The 19,966-nt window shown below is 39.6% G+C and overlaps 1 protein-coding gene across 1 annotated transcript in view; it reads right to left on the bottom strand.

Annotated features, from left to right (window-relative positions):
• ak5 (adenylate kinase 5) overlaps positions 1 to 19,966 on the bottom strand; it is a 104,014-nt gene that overhangs the window by 29,270 nt on the left and 54,778 nt on the right. The window contains exons 8-10 of the mRNA XM_026149065.1: positions 19,331 to 19,404; positions 9,315 to 9,360; positions 7,696 to 7,740 (exon numbers count right to left, since the gene is read on the bottom strand). Of these exons, the coding sequence (XP_026004850.1) occupies positions 7,696 to 7,740; positions 9,315 to 9,360; positions 19,331 to 19,404 (165 nt within the window). The remainder of the gene's footprint in view (positions 1 to 7,695; positions 7,741 to 9,314; positions 9,361 to 19,330; positions 19,405 to 19,966) is intronic.

Here is a 19,966-nt window from a genome sequence, read left to right as displayed (position 1 = left end):
TTAGAAATTTCTTCATTAGCTTCAGCAGGGTGGTTTCTGCTTGTTAATGGCATCCTCTAACACCATAACACTCGTTTCCAGCCAGCCCCACTAAGTGCAAAATTACCACTGTTGCATCACACACTACCAGCAGGTTTTTCACTTTTTAAATGCAAGTCTGATTACAAGGGCAAATAATAATTTTCCGCAGAGAGGGGAAATAAAAAGAGAGAGAGATGGAAGTCAGAGAGCATGGTGGAATAAGACAAAAAGATAGAAATGGAGGGAAAATGGCTTAAGTAAAAGCTCACATTAGTATTTCACTGCTTTTCCCCCCCTGTAGCACTTCTGCAGAACACTTTTGGATGGGTAACCCGATGCAGCAGATGGTTTGTTACACCGAACCATCTGGAAAGTAGTTCTTAGAAATTGTTCGCCAAAAAGCCAGGCACTTTTTCAAATATTCTTGACAGATCATTGGGTCTCACCATCTAACTTAGCGCTCACAGGAATGATCTATAGAATTTAAAGAGCACCAAAGAGGAAAAAAGTCAAGCTGCAAACTGAGGAGCTTTGAAAGTTGGGGGGGTGAGTAGTGCAGCGATGTATGTAGCATGTAGCTGGCAGATTCTTACCATCTATACAAGAAAAATTTGTATTTTAAAGGGACCCACTTCCAAAAATACTTGGCAGGTGATCAGATGAACCATTTGTCACAAGAAGGATTTTTAAGTCACAAGTTACCATGCAAGGCAGTTGGTGAGGCAAATCCACATTAAACTTGAAGGCAGCTTGGAGATTTTGCTAACTTACAGAAGGTGTATCTGTACCCAAATTTATTGGATTCTTTTACCTGTCGGCCAAGTTTGATGATAGTTTTTATTCAATCCTGTTGTCAAAGAGAGAGAGGAAAAAGAGTCTCCTCTTCTGACTTTTAATTAACAAAATGTAAGTGCCTTCATTAATGTTTAATTCTTAGCAGCATGTGCAGGTGGACAGGTTTAGCATCAATATAAACAAAAGGCCGAATTATACAGAAGACCAAAAGTTCAAACCTGACCTGATATGTACTCATAGAAAAGGACACCCATGTTTTCCACACAGACTCTTAACAGATGACATTGCATGTTGGATCAAAATCTGACAATGCTTTTCTACATTCATAATTCCATCACTTTTGATAACATCACCAACGCCACTGGCTGAAATGGAGCCCCAAACCATGACAGAGCCTCCACGTTGTTTTACAGATGGCTGTAGACACCCACTGCTGTACCTCTCTCTCCTCTGTACATACTGATGAGCACTTCAACCAATGAATCATCACTCCATCACACCTGTTGCCACTGATTTTTCAGTCCAGTTCTTGTGTCATCTGACACATCTCAGTCTTTTCTCTTTGTTTCACTTAAGAATGGCTTCTTGAAAGCCACGCTCCCACCAAGACCATATCTTTGAGGCTTCAGTGAACCTTAGATGGATCAACTTAAGGATCAGATAAATCTCTCAGGTTCTGTGTCTTTTAAAAAAAAATCTGAAGGACATGACTTTCAGATTCTGTTAATCTGCTGTCAGTTCTTTTTAGGCCTGCCATCGGTTCTTATTTCCTGGACTTGTCGAGTTTCCTCCGATTATTTTTATTTATTTATTTTTTTAAAGATCCACGGCACACTGTGCTGAGTTATGCCAAGTTTTCAGGTAAAAGCTCTTTGGGAATCACCTGGTTGGTGCAAAAATACTATTTTATGCCTGTCAAACTGTTATCTTTGTAATTTTTCAGCACTTGTTCATCCCTTCAGTTAGGTAGGATGATTCACTTCTTCAGTGATTTTATGAAACTGTGGCTCCTTGGAAGAAAATTATGAAGAAATGTGGAGCGGCTCTAGACTTATGCACAGCACTGTATATTTAGCTAATTTAGCTAATTAATAACACTAGTATTATACTATTATATAACTAATTTAGAACAAAGGAAACATGAGATGTGAAGCATAAATATGTCCAGCAAATGGCAGATATTGGAATTGGTGTAATTACAATTTTCCCCCATCTTATTTCTTAAATTACACATAATTTCTTAACTTCCAGCTCTATATTGTTATTCCTCGACTCCCTCTGATCCCCTTTTGGTGTACCGTCTCTTTAAGAAAACTTGGCTGCCTCTTGAAGTGACTTCATATGGGAAAAAAACAGAAACCGCCCAGCACTGTTAGCTTTTGGCCCAATGGGTTTACCTGTACATACACTAACCTCTATATTTAAGATTTTATCTATTGTCAAATGAGCATCCAACACTGCAGCACAGAATGTGAGTGAAATTAAGGAAAAGCTTGATATGCTCACTGTAAAGAAACTCTGGTGCTGTCATCATGATTTCTGAGAATAGGGAGATAGCCTTTTTTTTTTTTTAGCCCCTAATAAGTCTGAGAGATAACCTGTATCTCCCCTGAAGCAGCAGCAGCTTCATTGAAGCTGGATGATAAAAGGAGGAGACAGGGATGGTGAAAGGCTACAACACTTTCATGTAGAACTGAGGAGTCATCAAGCTGCGTCACGCAGTCTTGAGTCAGTATTTTCAAAGTTGGAATGACATCTGACGGGGCAGGAAAGAAAACCTTTCGTCCCTGCAGTTGTTTCTTGAAGGGAAGTGCTGGACAACTTGGGTGTTTGAAAGCACTCTTTAAAAACCTACAACTGCTGAAAATACAGCAGAATAAATCGGTTAATATTATTAATGACAAAACATTATGGGGACCAATTAAAGTAATACGCAGCTCTATGATTTTCTTCTTCTCTTCTCTGTGGTAGCTTTGCATGATTTGACCATGTTAAATATGAGCATCCATGACTGTAGCAGCATTTAATGACAGAAAATAATTAAAAAAAAACATTACAGACCATTTTAAAGTCATATAAGCATCTTAAGCTTGATGGTTTTCCGTTTAGGTTAATTAATTGAATGCCCCTAAGCCAGCGGTCCCCAACCTTTTTTGCGCCACGGACCGGTTTATGCCCGACAATATTTTCACGGACCGGCCTTTAAGGTGTCGTGGATAAATACAACAAAATAAAACTAGTACCGGTACCGAAAAAAAGAAGATTTATTCATAACACACATGAAAAGACCCAGGAAAACCGAGTTAACGATAAAAACGATAACAAAATAACGCTGAAAACCGATAAAAACCCTGAAAACCACACATTTCATACCTGAGCCTCAACTCTCACGGCCCGGTACCAAACGACGAGGCCCGGGGGTTGGGGACTGCTGCCCTAAGCCTCTTAACAAAGAGCAGTTTGTTAAGAGGCTTAGTGGTTTTATGAAAATATACTTTATTTTTATTTATATAGTTTATTAACTCACTGACTGCCAGTCACACTAGATAAAAAATAGGATGGTGTTTGGTGGTGATGCTGGTTTCCCAATGATTGCACTAAATTTCTTTTCATTTGGCAACTGTTTGCAGTTGCAAATTAGAGGAACTAATTTCAGTTGCAAGGAGATTACAACTGTCCAACTCAGCAGAGCCGCTTCTAAAAAGACTGCAGATTCAGGGATCAGTTCCAACAACGTTATTCTATCAAGGTGTGGAAGAAGACCCAAACTGTCACCCTGTCACTAAGGCTCAAGCCTGCCATGAACTGGAACCTGCTGGAACACTGACATCACTCTCCACAATGAAGTAAGCTTTAAATTTCCATGAACTGAGAGAGGAATAAAGACGAGGCTTTCAAACCCACAGTAAGTAACAATGAATCTAACAAATGAAAGTGATCACTTGTACTGATGCTCTGATGCTTACCGAGTAATTCAGCATTTTTCAGCTCATTTTTCCAGCCCACATCTTACTGATGTGGTCCAGAAACAACTGGAAAAATAAATCTGAGTTTCTGTATTGCAGAAAAGTCTCCTGGAAAGGTTGACGGACGATTCCCCTCGCAGACAGTGCTGTTTTATTTTCATATCAGCGTGTTCTTTTTAAAAAAAAGAAAGTAAAAAACAAACAAAAAATGAAACATGTCAGCTTCCTTTCATACATACATGACGTGCTCATATTCATAAGGGTTCACAGAGCTCCTGCTACTTTGCTTGATACAACACTATGAGCAACCTGCCGGCAGAACAGTGGGTGGTAAAAGATATAAGAGCGATCAGACAAGAACGGTGAAGGTTTTATTCAACAGCTGCCAGCCAGAAGAAAGTTGTGAGGCTGTGTAAAATGTAAATACAAACAGAAGGCAGTGATTTGCAAATGATTTAAATTCTAGAATTCTTTAAAAATGAACTCTAGACCTAAAAAAAACAGCATTTCAAAGATCTTTTTCTTTCTTATAAAAAACTTGCTCATTTTGAACTTGTGATGATCATGAAAATGGGGAAAGGAGTCGATTTCTCAGTGTGCTGCATCACCTCTTCTTTTAAGATGTCTATGCTGTTAAACTGAATTGAATACATAGTTCAGTATCTGTCTATCTGGGAACTGAGGACTTCAGCTCCTGTGAGTGTGTCTTTCACACTACTAAATAAATGATTTCAGCTGCTCAACAGTTCGAGTCTTCCATTGTGATAGCTTTTGTTTCAAAATGCACCAACTGTGGACGGTGTGCGACATGTCATAGGCTTCTGTAAGGGCCAATGCTGTGAAATACTTGCAGAATGTGGTTCAGCAATGTGCTAATAAAGAGAAGCAAATAATAGAAATAAGAAGGATTCAAAACAGACACTGTCTGAATGGCAATAAACTAAAAACTGTATATATCGTTCAGCATTAATGATGCCTTCACGAATTTGTGACAGATGCTTCTGAACTGTGTTTATAGCACATCAGATGCTTTTTCTCTTCTTTTTGCTAGTGTGCTCCTCTTTAGATGATCAAGGCATAGACGCCATTAACTGTCCCTCAAGTTCTGTAGACATGAAGTATACAGACAACCTCTGGGATGTCAAGCATTGGTGCAAGGGACGCTGCCAAATAGTGCCACAGACTCTCCTCTGCCCCCGACCCCTCCCTGAGGTTTCTTCCTGTTAGCAAGCACTGTCGCCAAGTGCTTGCTCAAAGAGGGCCGTTTGATTGTTACCTCACAGGTAAAGACTGTGATTTGGTACTAAAAATATAACATAATTGAATTATGTGAGCTCTCAGGAGCTCACTGATCTGCTGATCCGGGTCTGTGAAAAGATCCTCCAGGATACCATCCACTGTCTCAACAGTCACATCCAAGAAGTGACAATGATCATAAAGGAAAACTAGAGAAAAATCAGTCACAAGGGCATCACAATCAATCACATTGCACTGCAAAACCATTCACTTTTCTAACTGGATAGATTGATATCCCTGATGTCTTACTGGCTTTATAGTGTGTCCATGCAGTCTGTCACAGAGTAATGACGGATGCTCATTTCATCTGCAATAATGTTACTTATTAACCTATTTAGTCTTTTGCTGTTCCTACTCCAGCTTTTGTTTGAGATATGCTGCTGGCATCAAATTAAAATGGCAAAAATACAAAAAAACAAACAAAAAACCCAATTACTCAGTTTTCAAATTTTCCCTTTTTTATTCTGTTTTTAAATACGTTAACTTCTGTTTTAATAAATTAGACTTTCTATTTTATTTTCCTGACAGCACAGTCGCAGATTGTTATAAATGGAGTGAAATCCTAAATGTTATCTTGATTGGCTGACCTCTCATTATACGGTATAAAATTTGTTCGGGAGACACATCTGAGTGTAGGTGACAGTTGTTGCATTTGTGGGTGACATTTTCCTCCAATTATCTGCTGCTGCTGTGAAAAAGCTTTTGGTCTGGCTCAGCGTCTGTTTTTCAAATCCTCCGACAAACTGGTGTTAATTCAGATCAGTCTGGATTTGTCCTGAGAGTCCATGAAAAGGGATTTTAGCACTGATATATGGGTGTGATAGAGAGCGCACGCACACATACACACTCAGACTACTGATTAAATAACCTTTTGGTGACCGTATCTTTAGTGTTTTTCCACGGTAGCAGGGTTGACGGTGGTTAATGGAGGGTCTGTATGTCCCAGATCTCTAATTAACCTGCACGTCTGTCGTGTCTTCAATTAGCAGACTGAGCCACAGTGCCTCACTGTACTGTCATGGCATACTAATTGATCACAAAAAACTGAAAACCTCTTCCTCTAGGGGCTGAAGTAACACTGAGCACAAATTGGAAACAGCAATGATGCATTTTTCTATTTTGTGACAAATATTACTTAGATGGCGTATATATTTGCACACGAGATTGATCTGAGAGCTGCCTTTAGAGTCACAATGCAGATTCAAGTTAATAAAAAAATACTGACAAAGATATTGGTTGTTCCACATGGAGGAGATTGGCAACTTATAAGCACCATTTCCACTGATTAATGTGATCGTTTTTACTTGTATTAACATTATCTGAATCCGTTAATTGATTAACAACATGGTTAACAGCATCCATCAGATATATTGTCTTTGACACGGATAATATTGGGTTTATATACCTCGTGGTTATAAACCAGATTAAAAAAGAAAAACAGTGAATCCCTACATTTGACAAGCTTAACCTAGTTAATTTTAACCAATTTGTACAGATAATTATTCTGTTTGGTGACAAAGTGATATAAACTTCTCTTAGATCTAGTCTATCATGGAAAATAAAATAGTAGAAAAGAAAAATAATGCATGCACTACTTTTTAAAAATGAAATCCATGTAATGCTGCAGAGAGCAGATGAACAGCACACGGAGTCCGGCACAATAAAAAATGTTTACATAGCACCAAATCACGACAACACGGGCCTTAAAACACTTTAAATTGTAAGATGATGAAGGCATGGACAACGTTATGCTGCCTGTAAAATCATTTAGCATGACCGGTTTGGTGGTGGGTCACCAGAGCGTACAGGGCGCAGAGGGTAATTAACACCACACAAAAAATTATTTCAGCAAAATAGACGAACCTGCTACATCATGTTTTTTTTGCAGTGTTATTTTGGTAATTCATCCCATTGTGTGTCTCCTGTGTTTTAACTTCTCTTTGTCGTCCTTCTGATTTCCTGATTGTTTCCAAATATGTGTCATTCTTCAACCATATCTAATCTTGTTCACTTTTCTTTTCCCCCTGTTTGTTTCCAGCGTGTCAGCATCTCCCTTTCTGGGCTTCTCGTGCCCCTTTAGATTCTTGGTTTGTTTGTTTTTTCCCCCTTTTTTGTATTTCATGTGCTTTCTGGAGCCAGTTAATGCCTGCTTTTCATTATTTAAACCTGCCTGTCAGTCCTGGATCTGGGTCTTCTCACAATCTGAGAAAATGGCCCCAAGAGTGCAATTATATGCAAATCAGTAACGTTAGACTTCGTGCTTTCCGTCATCATAATTTCTCTGAAAGGAGGACTTATTTAGGCTATGTGTGCCTAATAAATTGCTAAATGTCAAACCGCTGTTGAACTCTAAGTACTGTAGACACGCATCAGTTTAAATGGGTTGTTTTCTACTGACAGACACAAGTAAGATGAAGATATCTGTCACTTCCTCCCTAGTCTGACTTGTGTGTGTGTGTGTGTGTGTGTGTGTGTGTGTGTGTGTGTGTGTGTGTGTGTGTGTGTGTGTGTGTGTGTGTGTGTGTGTGTGAGAGAGAGTAAATTATTAACTAGCAGCTTGATGAGCAATCAGCAGCTGCTCTCTATCACCGTGCGTGCCCATGTTGTCAGCTCTTACCCATCATGAAGATGACCTTTGGTTTCTTCTGTTCTGTAGAATAACCTGTCAGAGGGAATAAAATCACAGTTTAACATGTGGTTCAGAACCACACACCCATATACTTGTGTCTCTAAGGCCCATTTTCTGTCCTCCTAACCTGACCTTGATCATCACAAGTAAACCTCAACACCTTTTTTTTAGGCTTAATTAAAAGTGTCCATAAATATAAAACATGCAATACAACCGCAGTAATAACAAAACATGTAATGGCACAGTTTATTTAGCTGACGACATCTCCCTCCTGTTGTCTGTTCATCCCCTAAGGGGACTAATTCACGAGGAGAGGAATCGAGCATGTGCAATAGGGGTGAGACTCCCTTTGTGTGTGGCCGATTCGTCTCCTGTGTTTTTCCTCCTTTTGTGATTGGCTGATGGTGTGTGTTCTGTTGTTACACCCTACCACAGAATTTTAATTAAGCATATATTTGCAGTTTCCCCATGCATTACCCCGGATGCTAAGTAGGAAAGGTTTTGTGAGCAATACTTGTGCACAGAGCTAAAGTGATAAGCATTTGACTTGTGCGTTTTAATATTTCCTGTTTAGTTTTCCGAGGAAAAACATTTTGTAAACAGCGGCAGTTTGTTTACATGAAACAGAAGCTGTAACCTTCTAACTTTATCACGCAGTAAATACAGGTGTGCTCAGACACACTGCTTTTGCACAGTTGATCAACTTTATGATTTTGGCAATTGCAATGACATCATCCTGGTAAATTCATGCTCCGTGGAGGCACAGCTCACTAATAGTTATAACTCTTGTGGAATCACTGGAAAAAACTGTTAAATCCAAATAGAAAATATCAAGTGGTAGCAAAAATCTTCTTCTTTCATTTGGCACAGGCACATCTGCCTCCATCCTGCCCCTAGCATCTTTTTCTGTCACTAACCCTCTGCAAGTCTCCATGTACTACATCAGTCACTAAATATAAAGTTCCTATTCTCAACCTCCTCTTATTCCTTCCTGTCCTTTCCTCTTGCTGTATCTGAAAAGCCCCCCCCCCCTTTGGCCAGCAGTTCCACCCTGTTTGAAAACAGCACAGGGGGTGGTCGTCCTTAACCCAGTGCCCGAATGATCCGTTACAGAAGTCACATTCCTGATGAGCTGCATGCTTGATTTGGCAAAGATTCCCATCCTGACGCAACCCTCCTCATTTATCATGAGTACACTGGCACACGGTTTCCCCATGGCTGGGTTGGTAGCAAGAATCATACCAGTAACATAATAATGAAAACAGTTTGTACTGTTGGATAATGAGATAAACATCAGGTCTAAGTGGCGACAGTGAATCAACAGATGAGCCTCCCCTCGTATTACACAATCAATACTGTTGATGCAGAACAGTGCTGACACACACACACACACACACACACACACACACACACGGCTGCAGGGAGCGGTTCATTGTGGTGAAAAATGGTTACATGACACTTGGCATTTACTGAGATGAAACATTTTGTGATGAAATGCTAGACTGAGTCGACTGCAGGCAAAAGGGACTATGGTGGAAAAGTAGGAAGAGTGTTACTTTGCTCCTTTTTAAACTGAAAATCAAATAGCAGTTATTTCCTCAACTCACTTTCTGTGTTTCCTTCAGCGTATCCGATTTCTTCCTCCTCTTCAACCTGGAAGAAAGTGAGAAATAAAGGTCTTTAGGTTTTATTTATGTTCATATTTTTCCAAAATATGTTTCAAATACTGTGTTTGTGCAGCTCCACATGCTTTCCACATATGCCCCAGTGTATTTGTTTATAAACAGATACACCCATAATTAATAGTAATAGCTACTTTCAAAAACAATCTAAGAAGGTGAGAAGTAGTTTAGAAAATTCCATCAAATAATGAGTTTTAATAAGCACATTTGAAAGAGGATAGTGAATTTCCACAGCTGTGAGACTTGGATAGCATTAAACAAGCTACTACAATCATCCAGACTTCTGGTTTCAGGTTTTCGGCCCTGCCTGCACAAGGTTACTTTCGATCAACCGCAGGAGAATTGGTGCGATATTGGCTGCCAAAGTTTCTCTGGTAGTTCACCTCAAAGGTAATGGGTTAGGCTGAGGTGAGGGCTGCGTGAAGGCCAGACATCATGCTCAAAAACAACTTGTTAATAGCTCCAGGTTTGTCATGCTGAAAGATTGAATCCTGTAGAAGCAAGGCCAAAAACACAGGTTGTCCATATACCGCTGGTCATGCCCACAGCATTCGACAAAAGAACACAGAAAAAGGCTTCTTCTTCTTCTTTGTGTGAACTGCTTGTCAGATGGTGATTCTGGAAATCACTCCTACCTCGACATATTTCTGATGTCCTATTAGGGGTGTCTGTGTTTGACTGTTCAGCAACTTCCTGAAACTGACAACCTGATGTTAACAGCAATTTTGTGGCATGATTGAAAGCACTGTGAGGGAGAGCGAGGTCTCAAGGTTTGTGCTTTCCTTTTTTTTTTTTGTTGTACAACTATTGGCGCTGTTCATGAGCAACAACATAGAGATGCTGCCTGAAAGTATAGACTGTTTTCCCCTATTTTAAACAGGTACCCAGGATGTTGTATTGGCTGTTCAGATTGGGTATAAACATATTTGATTTGCAACACTGTAGCTCAGACAGACTGTAAACCATCTTCTAGAAGAGATAAAGTATGTATTTGAAAAAGAGATTGGGCTGAGTGTCCCTACAGAGCAATCACATGGTGCTAGCCTTGAGGAAATGTCTCTCAGTAAACTGTGATGGCAGAGCAACGACCTCACGGCAAATTGAGCTCTAAAGCTGGCTAGAAAACTTTGTCACTTTAAGTGGATGCAAACTGCTTCAGCCTGTTAAAAATAATAAACTAAAATAAAAAAAATCCCAAGTGTCATTTGTGCAGATTTTCCTTTTCATTACTATGCTCCTCAGCTTCAGCCATCTGGATCACTCTGGCATGCATTACCTACTAATTACTCAAGTGCTACCATTATAATGTGTTTAATTCTTATGATTTAACAGTCCGATGAAGGCAGAAGCAGACAGGAACATTAAGACCTGAATAGGTGATGAGAAAAATGGATAAAATGAATACTCGAACACAGGTGACAGTATCGCAGGTGTGATACTTCTGGTATAAGAGCAGGGACCCTTTTAGACATTAATTTGAAAGTATAAGGAATGGAGATACACTGAGGTCATTATTCATTATTTTAGGACTGTTTGAGGGGCTGACACTCCACTGAAACTGCTCTTTTCAGTCTCTGTGATCATCTTGTAATGGGATCTGATGCAGGGAATTGTTCTGTGCTCATTTTGCTTGACCTCAGTGCGGCCTTTGATACCGTTGACCACAATATTTTACTTAATAGGCTAAAAGTTTTGGCTGGATCAGCACTAGACTGATTTTCCTCCTATTTATCTGAAAGGACTTCTTCTTCTAGGGTGAGAAACTTCTCCTGCTACACTGCTTGTTTAACCTTTGGGTTCCACAAGGTTCATTCCTGGGTCCCCTGTTGTTCTCTTTCATCATTCAGTCTTTTTCTGGCATTTCTTATCATTTCCATGCTGATGACATTCAGCTGGTCATGTCCCACCAGCTGGATTGACTGTCCACCCTGATTGTTCATCCCGGATTAGTGATTGGCTCTCCAATAATTGCCTTGTTTTAAACTGTGACAAAACTGAGGCCATTTTCAGTTGTGAGCTGTAGTCTTCTCCTCTGAACTAGAGAAAAATGCTCATGCGTTAGTATGATTACACCTGAGTTATTGTAATGCCTTTTATACTGGCTTAGACAAATCATCTCTGTCACACTTCTAAGCGATACAAAATGCTGGTGCCAGACTCCTACACACTTCAGCAAGCAAGCTTGCATAAGACTGATTTTATTCTCTTTACATTGGCTCCCAGTTGATTTTGGAATTCATTTTTAAATTCTCACACTTGCATCATGCAGAGCAGTAAATGGACATGCTCCGGACTACTTATCTCAGCTTCTTGTGAAATGCACTGTTGCTCACTGTCTAAGGTCTTTTGGTTATCCCTTGTATAAGACTAAAGCTAAGGAAGAGCCTAGCACTAAGGCTCCAGATCAGTCTACCATTCCAGCTCAGATCAGCTGAGTCTTTGGAGTCTTAAAAAAACCGTTTTCCTTCTGCTTGCATTCTTTTTTTTTTTTTTTTAATCTATGTTTTTAATTATTTTTACTCTGTTTTAACATGGGTCACTTTTGATATTGTGTTGTAACTGTTGTTCAGCCCTTTGTGACTTTTATGTATGCGAAAAGTGCTATTTAAATAAATGTTCATTAGTTCATTAAATAGTATCAGCAATTACTACAGGTTGAGATGAAGAAATTCAAATGAATAATTTCAAAAGGACACAGAAAACTGTAAGTCAGTCAAGCACCTGCTTGTAGGAGTGTAAAGAAAAAAACAAACATGAGCTCCTCACTAGTGTTTTGTTGGCAGTAGAACCTATTCAAGTCTTGACTCAACACATTTTTAAAAAAAAGACAATTGTCTCTAGTCTAAACAATACATTATATGCTTAATCACCTCCATACTTTTCTTCAGTTCCCACCAAAAGGCATGTGAGAAAACTGAGCCTCCAACCTCACATTTGAGAGAAAAACATTGAAAGTGAACCTAAATACTGTGTGAACTCTCTGTTAGCCAGCAAATAACTTGTCTAACAGGTGTATCACAGATCCTTAGTCAAAAATGTTACAAAAATGAATGGCTTGTTATCAGGCCTTTGCCAAACATGATGGCATGCTGAAGAGGTAATCAAACCATTTGATTCAGCTGTGTTGGAGTAGGGATGCATCTAAAAGCTGCAGGATAGTAGCTCTCGAGGACCGGGATTGGGCAGCCCTGCCCTAAGGTGAACTGCTAAAGTCTCAGTTGTTACCTGGATTTCATGTGAAACATACTGTATTGTTCAATTCTTAGAGAAGTAAAGTAAGATGAGTTGTTCTTGTGTTTTATGGAGCAGTTTGCAGTGCGGAGAGTCGTAGAGAGATCGGGCTGCCTGCCAGGAAACACATCAGAAAGCAGCTAAACATCAACTGCAGACTGTTGACTAAAGGAAGGATGACTTCTCTTTATGTTTCCATCTATTACTGGTTCTTGACTTCACATTGCTCTGTCGCCTGGTTATGATTTATACGTTTGGCTTTTTGCGGCGAGGTCAATGTGAAGCTGAAATTGGAGAAGAGCAGAGATGTGACGTAAAGTGAAGGAGAGCACTGTTCCTGTTAAATAAATGCCGTCAGTGTGGGGGAGTGCTGGGTGCCAACGACAAGCCAGCTTGGCATGTGGGTACACCAACTGGTCTGATGACTCAGAGAGAAACACATGCACAGCGAGCATTGAGTCCACGTGATGGAGATGAAACATGCAGGTAACCACACACGAGCCGCTGTAAAATCCACCAACAACAACAAGACAACATTTTTTTTAAATTCTCATGATGTGAAGACTGTATGTTATTGCTAGATGTCACAAACACATACTCCTACACAAACATCTCAAAACCTAAAGCTTGTGTCTGTATGAGCAGCTCTATGAGAATCTTCACTGTGCACTACCAAATATAACTGTCAACCGATGTTGGAAAGGCATCCGGCTTTTTCTTAGATCCCTATAAATGAGGCAAAAACTAATATAAAACATCCATCTGAGTGTGGGACGTATGGAAAATTCATGGTGTCCCTCAGCAACAACCTTTTATTATTTGTATATAAAATATGTCTGTAAATTATACTTTATGCTAGGGCTGTTCATATAACGATATAGATTGGATAACGACATAAAAACGTCTATCGTTTCATTTTACGCTATCGTTTGTTTCGTGGTGTCGCAAAATAAACTGTTTACGGCAATATTTTTTCATCGTTTTGATGGTCACTGTAGTGGCTATATTAATTTCTTAAAGTTCTCTCTTTCTCTTATATTTAATGTAACCACACTACAGACGGACAAGCGCCTGTTTTTATGCATTGTCGTTAGCAACAACGACGGTAACAGCATCGCGTGTCCGCTTGTTTATGTTCCACACAAACCTTTCACAATAAAGCTCAAGATCCTGTTGAGACTTTTCAAAAAATAAACCTTAGACTCAAACGTTAGAATAGGCTTTTCCCCGCAGCACGCCGTGTAATAAATACTCACAAAGAAAACGGCGGCCCTTACAACTTATGTCTAAAAATGTCTCGTTTCATGCATCGGTTAAAACACTCGACTCCAGCTGGAAAGACTTCCCGCAAGTCGAGCTGCCCGAGATTCACAGAATTTACAGAAAATGTTACATTTTTGTGATTTATATCGTTATCTACTTTATGTCATGACAAAGTACAGCAGAGGCTGGTCACGAGATTTGGTCATGAAACAAAGTTGGGGACAAATTTATATTTTGATCTATTGATGCCACACGTGGAAAGTTAAGAAATGAATAGATACAGTCATGTAATAAAGTTTTCACAGTACAGCATTGCTGATTCCACAGGGTATAAGAAGAGTATAAGAAGCAACTGGGTGCTGCTAGCCAAATTACCAGCCTGTGTGAGCAGCTCTGTGAAAGCAGTTTGGTCAGACTGTGCAATGCTCGAGAATACTTTGGAAAAAAAAAACTGAACAATTATGGCTTGTTTGGAAGAGTTTCAAGGAGAAGGCCTCTCTTTAGTAAAATGAACATGGAAGCATGGCTTAGGTTCACAAAGTTGCACAAACTTTGTACAAACCACCAAACAAACCACAAGACCTCTGGAACAATGCCCTCCGGATGGAACATTCTATTTGTGAAGATAACTAAACAAAGCATAACAGCAAATACGTAATACTAACTGTCCAGCAAGGTCGTGAAGGGATGATGATTTGGGCTTATTTTGTGCACCTTGGAGTCACTGAGTCCACCATGAACTCTTCTGTATACCAAAGTATTCTAGAGTCAGAGCATTCTGAGCCATCTGTCTGACAGATAAAGCCTGGCTAAAGTTTAGGGAAAGTGCAACAGGACAATGATTCCAAGCACAGCAAAAATAAGGTTTTGCAATGGTCCAGTTAACTGAAATGGTGAAGCAGGACCTTAAGAGAGCTGTGCATAAATAAATGCTCTCAAACCTCAACAAACTGAAGCAACATTGTAAAGAAGAGTGGGTCAACACTCTTCCACAACCATGTGAGAAACTGATAGTTACACAGGAAATGATTACTTTGAGTTAATGATACTAAAGGTGGAGCAACAAGCAACTGAATTATGGGGTACTCTTTTTTTACATGATGGCAGACAGACATGCTGATAGATGGATAGATACGTAGGTAGGTAGATGGATGAAACCAAACAAAGTGAGAAACCACAATATTGAAGTGACGGTCTAAGTTTATCACTAACAAGACCTGTCCCTGTTAGAGGATGTGTGCAATGCTTACTAGGTGAGGTAAGTTAAGGTGCAGGTAGTCTGAAGGGTTGCTACCATACAGACAAATAATACAAGAAGCAATCATATAGATCATCATCTGGATAGATATAGATCATACAGATAGAGAAATGTTCCTCTATGGAGCAATATCTATATAGAAACTGTCATAAGATTTTACACAAAACCAGATTAAGAAAAAATTGCTACTGCAACCAGCATCAAGAGACTTGGTGCTGGTTTGTAGAGAGTCATGGCAACAAGTCATTGTCTCTGTCTCCTTTCCCCTTCTGTGATGTGGGCTATGTGGTCCAGAGGACAAAAGATCTCCTCAGTATCTCAGTGGTGCAGGACAGCAGCTGCAGTCTGTTAATGATACACCGTGCTGGGGATGCTGGTTGTTGCCTGTGATGGACAACGGTTTATTGCAAATTTGTGCAAATTCCATGCCCACCATGGTGCCTGCTCTCTTAACGGCCTATCTATTCACATACCATCCCCATTCTTAATGTTGCCTCCGCAGCAAACCGCTGTGTTGAGGAGAACACTGGAAACTCCTGACTGGAAGCTGGAGTTTACCGCCGATGTTTATTGACCCAGTACAGCCTGCTCTGCCGCTTCCAAAGTGGCATCCAGGCTGACATCATCACGTCTAGATGCGACCCCACCAGTGGGGCTCAAAATCCCTCAGACGAAACAGGATGATGACTTTGTTAGCAGCAGTGGAGGATGCCTCTCCATCCATCTTCATTTCTAAAACCAATTCCCTCACATGAGACTCTCTTCATGAGTCATCTGTATAATCTAATTAAACTGTGGCTGTCATCTCAGCTTTTCAAACCACAGGACCACAATACTGAACTGTCATGTTGATTAACAGATACGATCACATCGACTGAGGAATGATTGTCCTGCGCATAATAATGATGAAAGCAAAAGACGCCATTACACACATTTCACCTTTAAAGAAACCAACAGTCACCGCAGTAATCTCCTCTAGTTCCCTGCAGGGATCGAGCTCCGTTAGATCATGTTAGAAGTGTTCTTGTTACTTTTGTTGTGTAATTAACAACTGAGGTGAAAAAAACATCCAATGCTCTTTTTAAATTAGTAGTGCTCTTGTCAAACTTTTCTCATTTGCAACAAGCTGAAAAGTTTTGATCGTTGTAACGATGCACACGTCTGCAAGAGGTTACCAATTTAAAAAGCGGGTCCTACTGTATAATGAACCATGTTGCTTCAGTACACGATATTCCATATTTGTGCATGTCAAGTCTATTCTTTTAAATGTTTTTGGCCTTTATCAGCTAAAACTATAATAGATAGGAAAAAAAATCAATACATTGCTAAATATGAAAGTCTGTCAAGACATCTCTAACCTGGAGATAGCTGTGTTTGCAACATAGCAAATATGCAGATGAACAGTGGAGACTTTGTGGTTAAGGCTGGTGAGTAAGTTGAAATGTTTTGTGTTTTCATTTTTTGGCTCTTGAAACTGTAACGGTTTCCTCCAAGCTGACTACGTCGGCTGTAAGCTTCAAACTTTTCAAAGCAGATTTTCCAACATGTTACGATCAAAAAATGTTCTTTTTCTGGACAGTACCCATTTAATGTCACTGACTACATTTCTAAAAATCCCCTGAAAGGAAATTCTTTTCTGAAATACTTGCATTCTCCTCCGATTCATGTGAGCAGATGCATTTTTGTTTATTTTCTGGATTAACAGGATTAAAGGCTTGCTTTGAGTTTCATGCCTGTCTTGTGCATCCTGCCTTTGTATCTGGTCAAATTAATCGACCATTCACACAGCAGAATATGACAAAAGGAAACATCCACAGCAGTTAGAGGATTTCTCTGCATTTTTCACCAGTTTAAATAGTTTGATATAAAAGTAATCACATTTAATAAGTTGCATTACGTACTTTTAATTACGATGTAATTAAAAGTATAGCATTACTTATTACTGTTTACCAGGGTAACTACTAATCCATATCACTCAAAGCACAACCATGGCTAGTAGTCTACAGAGACACATCTAATACAAAGGTTACTGTGATGAAGCACAAAGATGTCCCACTATAACCCCTTCTTCCCTTCTCATTTTGCTGTTTGCTTTTTGTTTTTCTGTTGTTATTTCTCCTAAAAATGATAGAAATAATATTTAGATTATTTAGATGTGCCAGTAACCAAGAGGGATTAAGAACCTCAAACCAAAAATTAGTACCTTAGAAAATATACCTGTACAGTAGGTGTCCCTCCATCATGAATAAATTAGAGATAGTCAGAAATAATTGGAGGAAGCATCCAAGACATTTGACACCAGAGACCAAAAATAGCCACTCTGTCTCGATGTCTCCCTCGTCTGCAACCTTCCTTCGTCCACACTCTAACAAAGTCTTTCTCCTTTTCATATTTGGGGGCACAAATATGGGTTGACAAGGTGGCACGGTGCCTTTCGACTGCAGAGGCAGAACTGTGTCACCGCTCCACACAGGAAGGGTTAAATGGGAGAATCACTGACTTCAGTGAGCCGGCAGCAATGTCCGTTTTACGGTTCCCTCACTGAGCGGACTTTATCATTGGTCTCGAAGCGACTACGTGACATCAGTCAATAATTATCGACCATCCTCACATGAAGTTCGCTTTTGTCCGTCACGACAAAGATTGTTTTATTAGGAAATCGCAGCTGGCCATGAAGCTCTGGAGACACTCAGCAGTATTCTGGCTCTCAGGTCTCAGAGAACCAGCTGTGAGAGTAATTCTGTTTATGAGGCTGATAATAAGGATATCAATAATTTTAACTGTATAGACACTGTGTGTCTGGCTGAGAAGAACTTTAGGACAATGTACTAGGTCCATCTCAGAAAGCTGATAAATGGATGTCTCTTAGACACCAGCCCTTTTTGTAGCTCCAGTGTTTGATGTTTCTTAGGGATGCACCATTTTCTTTGCTTATTCTTGGCTTTGAGTGTTTCGTCCCTTGTACCCCCTTACAATTTGTTGTTTCTTTCAGTTCAGCCAAGACCATTATAGTTGACATAAAGTGTTCTCCCATCATAAACACTCACCAATCAAAAACAATACTCAGGTAGGCTTTGGCATTTAAACAATGGTCAGCTGATACTAAGGGATCCAAGGTGTGCCAAAAAAATTATCCCTGACACGCTTACACCACTGCCACCAACTTAGATGGATGTTTACTTCAACATGAAATGAAGTAAAGTCAATAGAGCAGGAGGCAAATATGTAACACAAATGTGGTCAAAAAGTTACTGTTCTCGTTAGGTGAAACTGAAAGGTGGTGTAGCCAATAGTAACAAGTAACAAAAGTAAAAGCTGTAGGTGGTGCTTTCCATTTAAAAATACTTTGTTCCTGTTCAAGCAACCCCAGGATTTAAATCCCCCTGCTGATGAATCTTTACACCAACTTTACTGATGCTCCTGAAGAAAAATACAAAAGGCGTGAATAAAAACAGACTTTAAAACGTAAAGGTGTATCTTATTAAACAGGAGAAGAAGAGAGGGAGGGGGGAGACTGAAAAAGCCTTTCATCCCACTATGAGTGAATTACTGCTGAGAAAAATACTCCCAAATCCAACACAGCTGAGCAGCCAACAAGAAATGGAGTCAGTCAGGAGCAGCTCCCAAGTGTGAATTCAATGGACTGAATAAACGTGAAGAGGTGTGCTGCTGAGAGAGTGTCTATACCCAGAAAACTCTGCCTGGTTGGAAAACTTACACAACAATAAACAACCTCCATAAACACTTCAAAGGGAAAAAAAAGTTGGAAGAATGAAGTCAAAGAAAGGCGAACCGACCGAGAGAGACAGGCAATTTGTTTCCAGACATTTGGAGGCGGGAAATGAGATGGAGGTCAGGGTTACACTTTACTGACTGCAGGAGAGTGTGGAGGAATGAAGCTCGTCTGAATGGCAGCCAAGCATTACACAACAATATTCACCATCTTGAGGCTTTTTCAGCACTCAGTCATTCAGCGTTTCAGATGATGGGTTTACTGTTTGCCATTTCTGAAAATGTAATTTGATTCTGTAATTTAGTATTTTACATATTTTATATTATTCATGTGAAAAGTTGTTTTTTTTTAAACTTCTGCAAAACCCAGTGGAGCAGAAAACGTAGTTATTGTTGAAGCTTTTAAATCCCACCAGAAAAAAAGTCAAACAGATAGTTTTCATTGTTGCGATCTTACCTCATCATCCTTACAGGCAACATCTGCCAGACTGCTTGTTTCACCAAGAAGACTGAGATCCAGCTCACTGGGACCTGCAGACAGAAAAATCCACAACAATCTTAAAAACGTCATTTGGTTTCTTGTTATTTATGTCACTGTGCATTAGATTTTGAGGCTGAGCCAAACAGTGATTAACATATCTCCATGTAAAATGTATTTTTTATTTTATATTATTTTCATTACTTTTAGGTTTAAAATTATTAATCAGAGTCTTGATGCTCAGCAAATTCCCTCCACTATTGGCATCAACAGGAGGGAATACAGTCTAATGTACTTTACTCACTTTGCTACATGAAAACCATTTGATGCAAGATTTTACTGGGAAACCTTAAATATCATAAACCTGGCAAAAAAAAAAAGAAATTAAATATTAATCTTTGTATAAACGAGGTCTAATTTGCATCATCATTTTTGCTCTATCTACTACCTTTCACTGCTATTTCTGTGCAATTTTAAGTTTTCAACAGGAAAAAAACCCCCACCATCAGAGGAAGCGCCACGTAACACCAGCATCTTCCCTAAGATGGGCATTCATGCAATTTCAAACTTCCTAGAAGTTTTTCCTATAAAAGCATCCTATGTGCAGGAACAAGC

This window comes from Astatotilapia calliptera, chromosome 18 (assembly GCF_900246225.1).
Source record: "Astatotilapia calliptera chromosome 18, fAstCal1.2, whole genome shotgun sequence".
Lineage (NCBI taxonomy): Eukaryota > Metazoa > Chordata > Actinopteri > Cichliformes > Cichlidae > Astatotilapia > Astatotilapia calliptera.
The sequence above is the reverse complement of the archived record's forward strand: the minus strand, read 5'-3'. Positions and strand labels throughout refer to the sequence as shown.